This window comes from Meleagris gallopavo, chromosome 5, assembly GCF_905368555.1.
Source record: "Meleagris gallopavo chromosome 5, MGAL_WU_HG_1.1, whole genome shotgun sequence".
Taxonomy (NCBI): Eukaryota; Metazoa; Chordata; class Aves; order Galliformes; family Phasianidae; genus Meleagris; species Meleagris gallopavo.
The window spans coordinates 44,326,446-44,341,862 of NC_139408.1; the positions used below are offsets into that span (position 1 = coordinate 44,326,446).

At 37.4% G+C, this 15,417-nt stretch overlaps 1 protein-coding gene across 2 annotated transcripts; it reads right to left on the bottom strand.

The window, feature by feature from the left end:
• Positions 1-690: 690 nt before the first annotated feature.
• Positions 691-15,417, bottom strand: ATXN3 (ataxin 3). Of its 2 annotated transcripts, none has more exons than XM_003206666.5 (11): positions 15,139-15,417; positions 12,626-12,790; positions 12,055-12,099; positions 10,428-10,513; positions 9,900-9,966; positions 7,614-7,701; positions 7,238-7,370; positions 6,099-6,274; positions 5,542-5,665; positions 4,718-4,806; positions 691-4,315 (listed from the first exon to the last, which is right to left on the bottom strand). In XM_003206666.5, exons 1-11 carry the CDS (start codon positions 15,415-15,417, stop codon positions 4,221-4,223), a joined length of 1,347 nt encoding a protein of 448 aa, XP_003206714.2. In that variant the 3' UTR covers positions 691-4,220. The 2 variants fall into 2 exon arrangements, 1 of the variants encoding a protein (XP_003206714.2); XR_014883733.1 differs by having other exon boundaries at positions 4,190-4,315; positions 5,504-5,665.

Below are 15,417 nucleotides of genomic sequence, written 5' to 3' on the forward strand. Positions count from 1 at the left end.
TTTAGTACTCGAAGTGAGAAATTTATAGGCACCTTATAATGTGAACTCTGCAAAGTAATCACATATGAAAAACGATAAACATAAACACTAGCTGAAAATTACATTTAAACCCACTGCTCATGTTTTTTTGAAGTTTGAATAGAGCAAAGAGCCCAAAGATAGGAGGAGTATTCTATCAGATCAACTCCAAGGCCAGAAAATTTTGAAAATATAAATTCATATCCATAATACCATGCCTAACAAGAACTGCATTCAAGCACAACTGTATTACTTCTTCATCCTGCCCTCATGACAAAACCATGAGAACAGTTTACAAAATTATACTTACATACTTATTTTGGAAGCCACCTAACAGAGGTATCACTCATTCCCCTACCACTTTGATTTCTATAAGCAGAACACAAATTGTGTCACATGGATTGTGAGGAAAATAATAAACATCTGTCACATGAATTAAGTCTGAATTCCCCTTAAGTATCTTACTGTAATTTATATAAATAAATAAAAGGTATGCCCTTTACAACAGACTTTGGCCTATAGCTATGTGGAAAGAAAAAAAAAAAAAAAAACCTAAAAAAAAAAAACCTTTCAATTTCACTAGGAATAGGTTCTGAATTAGTAAATGCCACATTTATCAGCACAGTTCAACCACAATGAGAAGTGTTTATCATTAAAAAAAATGCACACAGAGAAAACAAGATCAGCTTTTTATTGACAACTTGGCAGGTTCACACATTTTGAACTTTAGAACTGGGTTCAAAAAATAGTTCTGTCAAGAGTTAGTCTTTTGTGTTGGTGCAGTTAGCACACTTAGCTTTAACTGTTACCTCTGAATTGCTTGACTTGGCAGTTAAGCATACTTCACCAAACTTAACATTCCTCTGAATGCCAAACTGATATTTGTAGAATGATGCTGTTTCAACACAGAAAGAAACATGGTTAGCCCTGCAATCTGACTCACACATTTGTGCTTTTGAGGCACTGTTACTTTATAAGCGTCAGAGGTTAAAACGCTTGGGTAGAGTAACTTAAAAAACAACATGAAAGTTCAAATGCAAACCTCCACACTTTAGTGATTATAAAAAACATGTACCAGAGGTCAGTACTGGGGCCCATCCTATTTAATATCTTTACTGATAATTTGGATGACGGAACTGAGTGCACCATCGGTATGTTTGTAGACGACACCAAGTTAGGGGTAAGAACTGAACTACTTGAGAGTAGGAAGGCTCTACAGAGGGACCTGGACAGGCTGGATAGCTGGGCTGAGACCAAAGGGATGATGTTCAACAAGTCTTAAGTGCTGGGTCCTGCACTTTGGTCACAACAACCCCATGCAACACTATAGGCTGGAAAGCTGCACAGAGGAAAAGGATCTGGAGGTGTTGGTTGACACTCAGCTGAGCATAAGCCAGCAGTGTGCTCAGGTAGCCAAGAAAGCCAAGGGCATCCCAGCTTGCGTGGAAAACAAAATAGCCAGGAGAAGCAGGGAGGTGATCCTCCCTCTGTATTCAACTCTAGCAAGACTGCATCTCAAGTACTGTGTGGAGTTTTGGGCCGCTCACTACAAGACAGACATTGAGGCCCTAAACTATGTCCAGAGAAGCAGATGAAGAGTCTGGAACACAAGTCTTATGAAACAGCTGAGAGAAGTGGGATTGTTTAGTCTGGAAGAGGCTCAGGGGATAACTTACAGCTCTCTGCAACTGCCTGAAAGGAGGCTGTGGGTCGGCCTCTTCTCCCAGGTAACAGGAACAGGATGAGAGGAAAGGCCTCAAGCTGCGCCAGGGGAGGGTCAGATTGGATAGCAGAAAGAATTTATTCTCAGAAAGAGTGGTGAGACATTCAAACAGATTACTCAGGGAAGTAGTGGAGTCACTGTCCCTGAAGGTGTTAAGAGAAAGGGCAGATGTAGTACTGAGGGACATGGTTTAGCAGGCAATATTGGTGGTAGGTGGATGGACCAGATGTTCTTAGAAGTCTTTTACAAGCTTTATGATTCTATGATGCAATTGTGACAGGTTAGTTAATGCAATTGAAGGGATTTTTTTTTATTTTTAAATATAGGACCACTATACTATGTAGCTACAGAAATGATATTTTTATGATATTCTTGTAACAGAAAATAAAAGGTCCAAGTTCAAGTACTAGTATCAAGTAAGTATTAACAAGCTCTGCCAGCCTACACCTATTTATTAAAAGGAGAGAGATTTCAGGATCAGTTTATGGCACAACAAAGGAAGGTAAGTTAAAGTTGTGTATAATTCGCAAACAAGCAAAGAGATAACTCACTGCTTTACATACTCCTCTTCTGTTTTCAGTTTCATATAATTTTCAATCAAATCTACCTCCTGAAAAATAGAGCATTTCAAAATGGCATTTGCACACATGACTTCTTAATGCCATTACTTAGCTGTTATTATTTCAGCACATTATAGAGATTACATGTGCACAATAGGATTATATACAAAACAAAATCTTCATTTTTAAAAAGTAGTGCTGTCATGTCAAAATTCACATCATACTACACATCCCAGCAGTGGAAATTCAGGAAAACAGAATTCAGTCTATCTGTATAATATAATACTCTAACCTATCAAGAAACCATTGCTGTAAACAAATATTTACTGAGAGGTAAGAGCCCTTTCAAGTAAGTATTACTTGATGCTGAATGTATACTTCCATTTAACTACCATTAAGTTCATACTAATGTTATATATCACTATTGTGCAATGATACTACATTAGGATATTTTGATAATGAAATTTGGGTTTATTTTCAAAAGATATTCTTAGAATGCCTGTGCTAACTGTTAACGCATTGAATACAGCTTACATACTGTATCTATAACACAGTTCCATATAATTTATATGTAAACAGAATTTGTATTTCAAGCACCATTTAGTAAAATGAAACATCAATTTTTGCACTAAGTTGGAAGTCAAGTTCGTTCACCCTATCACACAGTCATCCTGGGTATCAAAACAAATGTGCTACAATGAACAGAATAAGCTATCTCCCATCCTTTGCTCCCTGTTCTGTGTATTTTTTTTTTCCTCAGCATCAGAAACAGCATGATAAAAAAATTTTAAGGTGCATGAGTAAAAAGGCCATTCCTGAAAAAGCTACAACATTCTGACAGACAGTCAAAAAGCATTTCAGAAAGAGCACCCACACAGACACAAATATTCATTCTTAGAAGAGCTACTTGCACAGAGGTCATTGCAGACTGCAGGAATGCAACTTATGTATGTGGCACTGATTTTATGGCACCCAGATCTTCCCCATTTTCCTTTCTCCTAGACTTAGTTACAGCTCTATGATACTGAAAGGCCAGAATTAAGGGTTGAAGAGGAAAAGATAATGCAGTAGAAATATAAAAGAAAACCTGTTTAACCCATTGTGATACTTTTACGATAAAAACAGTGGTATAACCAGGAAGAGTATAAAAAAACCAAACCTAACATTAAAAAAAAAGTTATTTACAAAAAGAAAAAATGGCAAAGCAAAAATCCTACCTCAAGCACGAACTTGGAAACTACAAGTAAAACTAGAAGTAAAACCAGAAAGTGTTAGAACATCAGAAGCACTCTGGAATCTTTCAGTGAATGTCATGATCTACAGTACACTGGAGATTTTCTGTTTAATTGCCAAGCAATACATTTACAGATTTAGGTTTCTCCTGCAGGGTGGGTCATTTCAAAAGCGGACAACAGGACCAAAAAGTTGACATCAAGTCATTTGAAGAATGAATCACAAAACAAGTTACCTAAGATAAACAGAATTTAGGTTTTTTCCCCATCTGAAGTGTTTTCTTGTATCTAGCAACTTATGAATACAATTTATTACTTCTATCTATTTTTGTACTAATATGGAAAAAAACTGGTTGATACCAATTTTTGGCACCTATTATGTTCTCTATAGAATTTTTCAAAACAATTTTTCTTTTTTAATGCAAGTTACAGCTGCTACATGTGTATGTTTGATCAAGAGTAACTTAAGTAACTTCAATACTGTTACTCTTGTAGTAGGAGTGCTATGGTTTTCTACATTAGAACGAACTTTTCGTATTTGCAGATTCCCTCTAAACTCAGAGCTCCAGCTAACCTTTCATTCCTGCTTCCAAAACTCTGAAATGAACCCAGCTTGTGCAACATCCACACAGTAAAACTGTAACGGAGACGTAGTGTTTTGACAATAGAGGGGAAAAAATTATGATGTCATTTCTTCTCTTCTGTACTCAAGTGGTTTCTAGCAGATTCCAGCGACATATTCATAGCTGCTTGAAGCATGTCCTCCTCACTCATATCACCTCCTAAAGAAAACAGATGTATACAAATTGTAATAAATGCACAGATTCAATTGTCAACTGTAATTAAATGCTTTCTTTGCTCCTTTTGTCCATACCTACTCTGTCCCAGCCAAACTAAACAACAAAAAACAAAGCCAAAGCTCACTCTAATTGTTCACCCTGGAACAGGGTACTGACATTCACAACAAAATAGACTTTTCAGGAAAGTGATCCTTTCCTTCTGCCAAAAAGAGTAATGGCTGTGATGCACAGTCTGAACTGCTGCTGGGGTGAGAAATAAGGCAGGGAAGGAAAGTGAGGAAGCAGAGCACAGTACAAAGGTAAATAAAATATACTGAGGTATATTTATTTAGAAAGGTAAATAAAATATATTTCAATGTTGGAAATAAGTTTAAAAAACAGTACCTGGATCAGCTTCCAGAGTGCTTGAGTTTATAGTTGGTTTATCATGTAGGTTCAGGGTCAGATCCTGCTGCTCTATCTGCTGTGGCTGCCTGAAATAATTATAAATTTAAAGAAAAGTAAAATTAAGATCAGTATGACTCCTATATCAAGTCTATTTCATTGTTAAGGAAGGCCAAGAGTTAGATGTATAAGCTGCCGTTTGAAATATTAACCCACCCACACCACCTCATATCTCTTCAATTGTTTCCTCCGCTAAGCTTCGTGTTGGGATAGCTGATATTCCAAATTACAGGCCTGTTTTCCCAGAATTCAGGTATTCTGCATTGCTATCCTCTCATGCAATATCTATCACCTCCTTTCTGCAGCATTTCTCCCTTATCTAAATTTCCTCCATCACTGGGAAATAGAGGCAAGCAAAGACTACAATAAAACCACGAATATGTATTAAGGCAGCGCTCCAGAAACGAAAAATGAAGTATCATCTAGAAAATCTTTGTCTGATGTTCATTAGAGAAATATTTTCCAGAAGTCTTAGAGGAAGAGTATTCTTCAGGAAAATAATTATGGAAATTATTTACAGTAGTCGAAATACTCTAACATATTTATTTGCTTTCCTTCTTAAGACTGAGGGTACAACAGATCCCCTCTTATTTACAGGCTTCATTTCTTAAGAATGCATGGGAATAGCAAAATTCTAGTACTGCTATGAAAACAGGGTTAAATCAAGCTGGATCTCTGAGAGAAATCCACCCACAGCCCAAAAGCACCGAACAATAAGACATTTACTTCCAAATGCAGATTTAGTTTTCTATCGGCTACTTTACTTTTCAAAATATGCTTGTCTTCTCCTGCGCAGATCTTCTGAAGAAACAGAGTCTGTCTGACTGGTGTGTGGTGCCTGGGAAGCATTCTGTTGTAATGAGTTTGAGAACTCATTTTGACGACTACCTGAAATCAGAACAAGCCATATCCTACTAATTACAGTAAAATTATAGCTTAATTTTTTTCTTAATATAAAAACAAATAAAAAAAACTCAACCCAAACACATCATTCTTCAAACATGATGAAAACAGACTTGTTAGTGAAATAAGCACCTAGGCTAACTTCACTGTCACTTTCTCACCCTAGAATTGGTTCCTTTCCCTCCTCCCTCCCTACTTGTTCTTGCCTCCTAAAAATCAGTGTTAATTTAGAAGTTGTAACTTTTCAAACAGCAGGAAGGAGATAGATACAAGAAAGTCTGGATTATCCTTCTATGCCTTAAAGCCAGTCTTTTCAGAGCTTGAAGCATGCTGAAAGCAGCTGTCTGAAGCTGGTTTCCGTAGCTGCTAAACATGAGCAACAAGAACACTGCAAGTAAAATTTAAAAAAGCACTGTACCTTGCATGCTGAGTTGAATGGCTCTACGAAGATCAGCTTCTTCATCTTCCATATCAATTTCCTGCCTACTTAGAGCCAAAGCTCTTTGAAAATTCTCCTCATCTTCATCTAACATGCTTGTCCCATCAAAAGGATGGCTAACTTCTATCGCTTGGTCCACATCGCTTCTGGGTAGCCTGTGAAGTCGATATATAACCTTCAAGCCACAGTTATGCTTACTTCTATGGAGAGATTTAAAGTAGTTTGTGCTGATTTAACTACTTTTTTTTTTTTTTTTTTTTAACTTTGACAAAAAGTGACTTATGATAATCAGAAATATTTTCTTATTTCTATAAAAAAAAACAACCATAAAGGAACTGCAAATATAGTTTTCAGCTATTAAAATGAAAATACCAAAACCATGAACGTATGCTTATATGTTGATGAGAATCTACTTTACAGGAGAAACTTCAAAAGCAAAAGTGCTATAAAAATATTAATTTTATTTGAAGCTATTTCAAGTAAGACAGTCAAACCCACAGATAGAAGTGCACATGGTTTCTTCCTCAGGAACCTTTGATGATAACACTACAGCAAAAGATCCTCTGTAAACTATACGTAATTTCACATCACTGCCAAGTAGCTTACTGTTTTTATTACATCTGTTTACAACACCATAGTTTACTTTATGAAGTGGATGAAATAATAATTAATTCATTCCTCTAAATTAATTCCTCTGAATTCTTCTGTCATAAGGTACAAAAGATTCCTTTGGCCAGTTTGGGTCAGCTAACCGGTTCTGTCTCCTCCCAGCTGCTTGTGCTTCTCCCCCAGCCCTTCATTGGCAGGACAGCATGAGAAGCTGAAATGTCCTTGGCTTTGTGCAGAACTGCACAGCAAAAATTAAAACATCAGTGTATTATCAACACTGTTCTACTCCCAAAGCCAAAACATAACATCATACCATACACCATGAAGAAAATCAACTCTGTCCCCATTGAAACTAGGTCATCTACTAATTTGGCTTTATAGCGTGCAATAGAACACACTGATCTTGAGGTACCTCTAATTACATCTTAAAGGGTTTTGTTTCCACGTAGGCATTAATCATGGAAACAAATCTTACTGAACATTATTAAAAGGAAGTCTGTTTACCTTACCTCTGGTCTCTTGACTGTGCAGTCTCTTCTCCAATTAGTTTTGGTCGCTGCACCTGCTGAACTCGAATCATCTGCAACAGCTGATCAGCTTCACAGTCTGGCAGGTCACCTTTTACTACAAATATGGAATAACCTGAAAAATAGAAATCATAGGTCTACAGCATTAAGCTGCACGCATAATTTATCTGAAATGCAAATTTATATGGAATACAGTGGTCTGCAGTTTATTAAAGAATAAGGCTAAACTCTCATTACAAGCACTTGGGTTATTTCACTATTTCAATAACAAAACTAAGGCTAGTTAACTGAATACATAAGTTCTAATACAGAATGATTACCTGCTTTTAATTAAAGAGACTTAACATCTGACAGTTACCTTCCTGTTGTAATTGCGCCAAGAAAAGTGCAAGATATGTATCTGATATTAGTTCTGGACCCATCAAGAGAGAGTTCAAGTTAAACCACTGCAATTAAGAAAAAAAAGTTTGAGAGAACAAATTAGCATAAAGATGACTCAGTAATCCATTTCTGTACACTGTGGTCATTTTCTAAAATAAAATCAAATCATCAAATAAAATAAATCATCAAGTTCAAAGTCTGTTGAAGCATAATACCTATACTGCTCCCTTCAAAATCTCTTCAGCTAACAGGAGATCTGAAGCATGTTAGTGATTGCATGCTCTCTCCCCTTTCTGAACACTGGTAGCAGGCAAGCAGACTAAAACACAAATCTAAAGATGGCAGAATAATCACTTCAGGCATAGCTTTAAAATACTACTTGATCTTTTTTTTTTTTTTTAACAGTTCAGGAATACATGAAGAAAGAAGCTGTTCAGAAGTTAACACTATCTTAATATATTTGTAGTTACAGGAAACAGAAATTGAATTCACTCTACTCAATTAAACGTGCTGCCTTTAATAGATGACGATACTGCAAACTATTATTTACATCTCTGGGAGATAACTTAAATATCTAGAAAAATGAACTTAAAATTTAATATGCCAGTTATACATATATGCATTACGATATGGGTCACAAATTATTTTCAGATGCCTGAAGACAATTCATTATATATAATATTTCCACTAGGGAGAAAATATACTCAATATGTATGGCAAAATGGTCTACCTATCAATTTGAAGAATATTTTCATATTCCATACCCATTCAACATTACCCAATTTGAAGGAGAACGCACCATTTTAGACAGAAGAGTTCTATCTCTTTTATCACAAAAATTCATCTGTCTGCCTGAACTACCAAATATGCAATTCTACACTTGCAGTCAGGGCCGAACTATAATTCACCTGGTGAATTCAGAGTCAACTATCTACCATTCTTAAATGGTCAGTCAAATCTTCCACTAAGATAAGGTAAAGAAAACAAACTGTGCAGAAATGGAGAAGAATTAAAAGGTTATGTAAATGTATGTGACAGACAGATTACTGATAAACTATTATAAATGTGGAGGAGAAAAGTTTGGAGAATGAACTGCTGTAACTGTAACAGAAAAGAAGCAGGTGAAAGCAATAAGTCAATCTGTTTTGTCTCTCCCTTCTTATAACTCTCTAGTTAACAGAACCTTGTGTTTTTTTTGTTTGGCTACAAACCATGTGAGAAAACAAAATGCATCCCCCCTCCAATTAAACATGTTGTAGGCAAGAACAGTATCTCAAACAAGTTTCAGCTGACATGGCTATAATTCTACCAGGGAGCTTATCCAACTCTTTAAAAGGCCATTTAGCCTCTTCAATTTCAAATACACCACAAAAATGCCTGTAAACAATAATCAGCTAAACTCTCAAACTGCACCAGAACTGTGCAGTTTAGTTTGCTTATTCATGGGCAAAATTATACTTCTTTTAAACTGGATGCCAACATAAGTAGTCACCACTTGGAACATCAAATGGGTAAGATGACTTCTGCTTGCTTTTTTAGAATTTGAATGCTTATTTTATGGGACACTCTACCACACAAAAAAAAAACAAATAAAAAAACTAGCAACAACAAAACAAACAAACAAACAAATCAACCCCAAAACGCCACACCAAACCAACTAATTTATGTTGTATAAGAGCTTATGCAGTACAATCCAGAACAATGGTTGGCTACTGAAAGACAGACTGCACTGGCATTACAGGAGATCTGTGTGTGATTTGTGTTATTACATAGGTACTATGCATATGTGTGGCCATTCTTTACCTTTAATAGTTATTTCCTGCTTACAATACAGCTGCTTCAGATTGATTTTTACAATAGCGGAAAGTTTTGATTCTACCTTGCCCAGCCTTATCCCTTGGATACTCTTAAATACCTGCAATTATTAATATTCATTAGTATAATTTTGAATTTATTTTTTTTTCCTGTTGTTTCCCACACAGGAAGAACAAGAGAACTTAAGAGGTTACAAGGACTGCCTCAGCTACAATTTCCTATAGAACAGGTTCACTAGGAAAATGATCCTAGGATGTTTCCCCAAGCTAAAATTTGGGGGAAGCTGCCTAGCATTTCTGATATAACAAACATTTACTCATTTATTTGTATCTACTATTAAACCAAATTGCTGAAAAAGCCTGCAAAAGGCCAACGCATGGTCTACTTGAAACCACTTTTTCCACCCCCATTCTGAAGTCAATTTTTAAATAAAAAAAGACAATGTCACCTGTTTTCCTAACTTTCGAACTGTAAACCAGTGTTCCTTATAATTACAAATAAATGATTTTTCATTTCTGTAAAAAAAAACAAACACAAAAGGTATAGATAAAATTAAATAATATTGGAGCGCATATTAATGTTTTAAGTTCTTTGCCACCACTAATTTAAACTTACAAAACAAACTTTTAGTAATAAAACTGTTGATTTGATGCTACAGAGTACTCATACTGCTTTTATAACTTATAATATTTATGAAATTGTCTCTTTTGTCACATCAGCATTACTGAAATCTCATATACTTGTGAGATTGATACTGTGCCACAGATACTGAGATATCACAAAGGCACAGAGGAGAGGTGCTCATATACATCCTCAAAAGAAGAAAAAATATCAAAGGATCAGGATGTAAGAAAATAAACACGAGAATGCAACAGAGCTTAAATACTGATTTTAAAGAAATAAATAACTTTTTCAGTATTTTTCCTAAAATTAAAGGAAATCGTGCTTAAAAAATGATGACAACAAGAAGTCTTACATAGGGTCGATCCCAAGCCTCTGATACTCTGGGCTGTTGAAGAGGATTAGTTCTAAACCCCACACTTTCAAGGCATTGCTTATAACCTGTCAAAACAAACAAACAAAAAACCAACAACACTTTTTACGAGTCAAACCTATCCAATCTAACTTGAGCAAGAGCAGCCATTTCAGCCACTACAAACACTTGTATCATCCTCATAAAGCTTTCATCTCAAAATCCTGCAGGGAAAATTAGGAATTACATTACTCAAAATGCCACCCCCATCAATCTACATGCAAATATAACATGCCTACCATACCTAAGGGGGAATATCAAAGTTGTGATTTAACTAAAACATGTTAATAGACTTACTGCTGCAGTCAAAGCTGTAATTTCACCTCCCACAACTACTGCCAATGTTGTTGTCTCTCTGTTCTCCATGTACTGCTCTGTCTGCCCTCTCCTTGTAAGTACAAAGTCATCTTCCCCACAATAACTATTTGGCATTTGCACCACTTGAATGTCACATCATCAAGTCAGTTTCATTAGTACTGGTTTACTGATAGCATTTTTAGGTTGACAGCTCCAGTTGATTTTAAAGAGCTGTCTGTCCATCAAGGCTTGCTGATCAATCTAAAGACTTACAGTTTCTACTGTACTGCAAGCAAATAGCAGTATAACAAAACCCTGGAAGTCACTATGTCTTAGGGCTTCTAAATAAGAATCTTTTCAACTTATTAGAATATTCAAAGTGACTTTGATAGATAATCAGCAAATCTGAAAATAAAAGGTAACTACCAAATTCTTTTACAATAACTCTTAAAGCTACTTTCAATAACACTATAGAAAATTTTAAATCCACAATTCATCCTCCTTTCTGTCAGCCAACTACGTAGCAAGCACGCTAAGCAGTGACAGGATGAAAGGGTACAGAATATAAGGAAGCACATTCCATCCTGCAGCACTGAAAAGCACCTCTGAAAGACAGAGATAGCCAAAGGTGCAGAGTTTTGTTAACAGCTCCAGTCTGGACACAAGACCCAGTTTGGTGCTCAATACCACCTTTTTGTTCTGGTTAACGTATTTCCTATTACTTTCCCATTCCTTTAAAAGCAAAACAAAAAAGCAAATAAACAAACAAAAAAAACCCCACAATTCAAAATGCCCTGAGAGAACTGTAAAAACTGGAACACAGATACTGCAGCCTCTCTCATTCTGCAAATCATGGCAATAATTGTGTAACCACTGCCAAAGACTTTACAGTCTGTAATTTGAGAAGATAATCTCAAGTCTCTTTTTTCACCTGTAGCCCATAAACAGCAATTTGGAAAGCAAGCTTATTGCAAGCAGGTGTGATATCACAACTGAGGGAGACTATGCTTTGACTCTTTATTTAAAGGCCCATAAACTGAATCATAGAATTGCTCAGGTTGGAAAAGACCTTCAAGATCATTAAGTCCCACTGCTACCAAACCATATTACCATAAAGAACAAACACACGTCACCATTGCTCTTAATGTAATTCAAGATTCAAGTCCAGCCATTAAGCCTATAAAACAGAAGCTAGTTCAATGTCATTAAATTATATGACAGCACATATATTCCATAAAGAAAAAAAAATATGCCAGTGTAGAGCACTGCTTACTTGAATTGAGAAGAATCCACTGTCATCCATGTTTACAGAAGGCTGCTGCTCAACATATGAAGTTGGGGGAAGGAAAGTTAAAAGTTGTGTAAGCATAAAAGTTTAGAAAGAATTTCACTTAAAAAACAAATACGACTGTACATAAATAAAGCAACGACAAAATATATTCTACTCTGTATGCTGATTACAACACCTACATTTTCATTAATAACTCAAACCTTCAAATTGCAAATACTTACTGCTTAAAGGACAGACAGGTACAGGAAATTCTGTTACCATCTCTATCCCGGCTTACTAAAACAAATGGTCAATCTCTTACTCTTCTCCTTGCCATGCCTGACCTTCCTATCCTTAAGATGAGGATAACATAGCCTCCTGTAGAAGCACTATAAAGTTGTAGAAATAACATTTAAAAACCTCAAACCTGAAATGCTTGAAAGGAAATATCAGCAAACTTCCAAATGTCAGCACTAGAAAATGAACCTTTTGTAACGATGAAAGCGTAGCAGGCCTTTGCTACACAATATGAAATTTTATCCAAACATCATGCAATGTCAAGTTAAGATTTTACCTGTAAAAATGTTCTATATTCTTCGCTAGACACTCCTCCCTCTGCCATTCTCATTCTTTCTTCCTCATCCAACTGCTGTGCAATGGAGGATAACTCAACAGGACTAAAGTACTCTCCTTGCAGCAAATTATTCAGACAGTGCTGAGCACATAATGAGCCTTCTTGCTAATATTGGAAAAGGAAAAAGATAAAAAACAATGTCAAAACAATAACAAATAGATGTTAATGTTGCGCTCCGCAAAAACATTCAATGATTTTATTCTGGCAAACTTTTCCTCCTCCACTTTCCAGAATACTGTATTTTTTTCCAGATTTATTACAGTGTGAGCAGTAGAATACATTCTACTGAAACAGTAAACTCATGAAATAGTAAACTCGTTATTTTCTTATTTTCTTTTTTTAATCTCTAATTCCCTGTAATAAACACTCTCCACAAGAGATGCTCTTGTTCTTTGTTAAACTTGTGTTCCCTGCCAGAGGTGGCTATCAAAAATCTGCTTTCCACGTATGGCTGAAGAAAAACAGAGCACTGAGACTTTGGAAAAAAAGAGGACTTTGCAAAAAGAGAAATTACAGTTTCCCATGAAAAGCAATCTCTCTCTAAAAAAATAACACACATACAAGCACAAGACAGTTTAACATCAGTTATAAAAAGCAGCTTTCCTCTTTGTATCAATGCTTGTTTATACTAACATTAAGAACACGCATTAGAACAAATGTGTTGGAAACAAAACAAAATCTTCAAGGAATCAAAACCAGCCCCTCACCTCTGCCAAATCCCACAGAAAGTAAGAATCCAAGAGTGTGCCTTATAGGAATATTATTTAAACATTCACTCTTCCAACATACAAGTCAGGTGCACAATTGTCCTGCAGTCTCCCTTACAGGAGGAGCCCTAAAACTTCAGGTTACAACACCTTCTGAGGGCACCATCACTCAACTGACCACTGAGTTAAAGCTGGACCAACTGTACAGCCAAGATATAATGGAATTCTGACACCTCATCTTCCACAGCTCCTCCAGCTCGTGTTTATTCCACAAGAAATTCTAGACTAAACAACAACTCCTGCCCTGTTGGGAGCACATTCCTGCTGCTTGCCCCATCCTACAAATAAAACAGGGGAACTTGCTCATGGTCACAGATTGTTTTCACCAGAAGCATATGAAATAATTAGGAACAAGTAACCCTAGGATATCTTTGAAAAAATGAGTTGTATTACAAGCTTAGGCCCTAATTTCTTTGAAAGGGCCCTGCTGTACTTGTACAGAAAAAAAAATTATCTTAAAACTAAAATAACAATCTGTACATACTGTAAGTGCATAAAACACATCTTACAGTTTGTAATAAATGTTAACTGCAATATTTCTGTGCAGAGAATAAGGTATTTTCCCATAATCTGAAATCCACTTATTGAAACCTATCCTGGTTTCAACAGCTGTCCTGCTTTCAGTGGTTTCAGTCACTCAGATCCTTTAAGAGAAGAGGCCAATTTTTTAATAAAAGGGGCTCAAATCTGCAGCAGTCCTACTTTTTGCAACTGTCATCCTCCTGTTACAAACGCAACACTACTTCAAGTCTTTGTTTAGTTGAAGGTATACCAACTCTTTGAATGTAGTATGCTTGATGATTACAATTTCAGCAGTTTATTCCAAAACTACAAAGCAATTTACTGATAAACCTTTCTTTCAGTTGCCATGTTGGTATGTGAAAGGTTACACGAAAGGAAGGTATGCGCTCTTGGTTAGAACTCATTTTCTAGTCTCAGTTGGAAGGTGAGGTTACTGCAACATGGGTTATAATGGCTGAAATCTAGCTCTTACCCTCTGAACAGCAGCTTCATGACACAATAGCGCTTGCCACGTTTTGCTACCCAAATCCAGCTTGAAAGAACACTCTCCATGTTCTACCACTGATGTAAAAATGATTTATAAAAAAAAAAAACCAACAGAACTGTACGGCTAACTCTTTATTTGCAAACTAAACCAACTACTACGCATAAGAACAATGGCAGAAATCGGTATCACCTACAACACAACAAAGATGCAGAGTCATTGGCAAAGCAGGTGAAAAAGGGAGCTGTACTGTAATAACAGAGAGCTCGCACACAGACCGTACGTGTGAGCCCTGGCAAAGCACAGCAGTTTCCAGAAGCATTTCTTCTCCAAAACAGGAAGCGCCGCTCAGCATGCGATGCAGGCCATCCCTACCAGCGCCGTTCCCGCGGGCGGCACACCCACACCGGGCAGCTCCGGTGACGGCGAGCAGCGTCCGAGCGCAAGGAACTCGGAACGCAGAACCGCCCCACGTACCGCCGCTCGCCTCCGTGCTCGGCCACAGATGAGAAGCAGCAGTTTTAGGCCGTACCCGATCGTACCCAACAACTGCTACGGAGGGCCCAACACGAGAAGTCCCTACGGAGGGCATCTCCGCTTCCACCCCACTCAGGCGACCTGCGCTGCACCTGCGGGACAGCCTCATCAAAACGCCGGACCCCCCGCGACCGCTCACTCACCCGCTCGTGGAATATCGACTCCATGTTTATTGTCAACGGCACGGCCTCCGCCTCACATGACCCGCACAGCCAATCGCAGCTCGCCTCCCCTCGGCCCCGCTGAACCAGACTGCCGCAGCGCCCCCTGGCCGCCGGGCGGTCCCGCCATCTTGGCGACACCCCGCGCCTGCGCGCGGTTGTGGAGCAGCCGGAAATTCCCGCTCCCTCTGTGCCGCTTGTCTCCGCGTGACGCTGACTTAAAGCGTGCTGCGTTAAGTACTTCCTTGAAGGGTAGCTCAT

Coding starts and splice junctions, on each gene's coding strand:
- ATXN3 (XM_003206666.5), bottom strand. CDS start 15,417: ATGAGCTACCCTTCAAGGAAGTACTTAACGCAGCACGCTTTAAGTCAG. Junction 5,666..6,098: donor CATTCAACTCAGCATGCAAG/GTACAGTGCTTT, acceptor TTCTGATTTCAG/GTAGTCGTCAAAATGAGTTC. Junction 4,807..5,541: donor AGACAAGCATATTTTGAAAA/GTAAAGTAGCCG, acceptor TAATTATTTCAG/GCAGCCACAGCAGATAGAGC.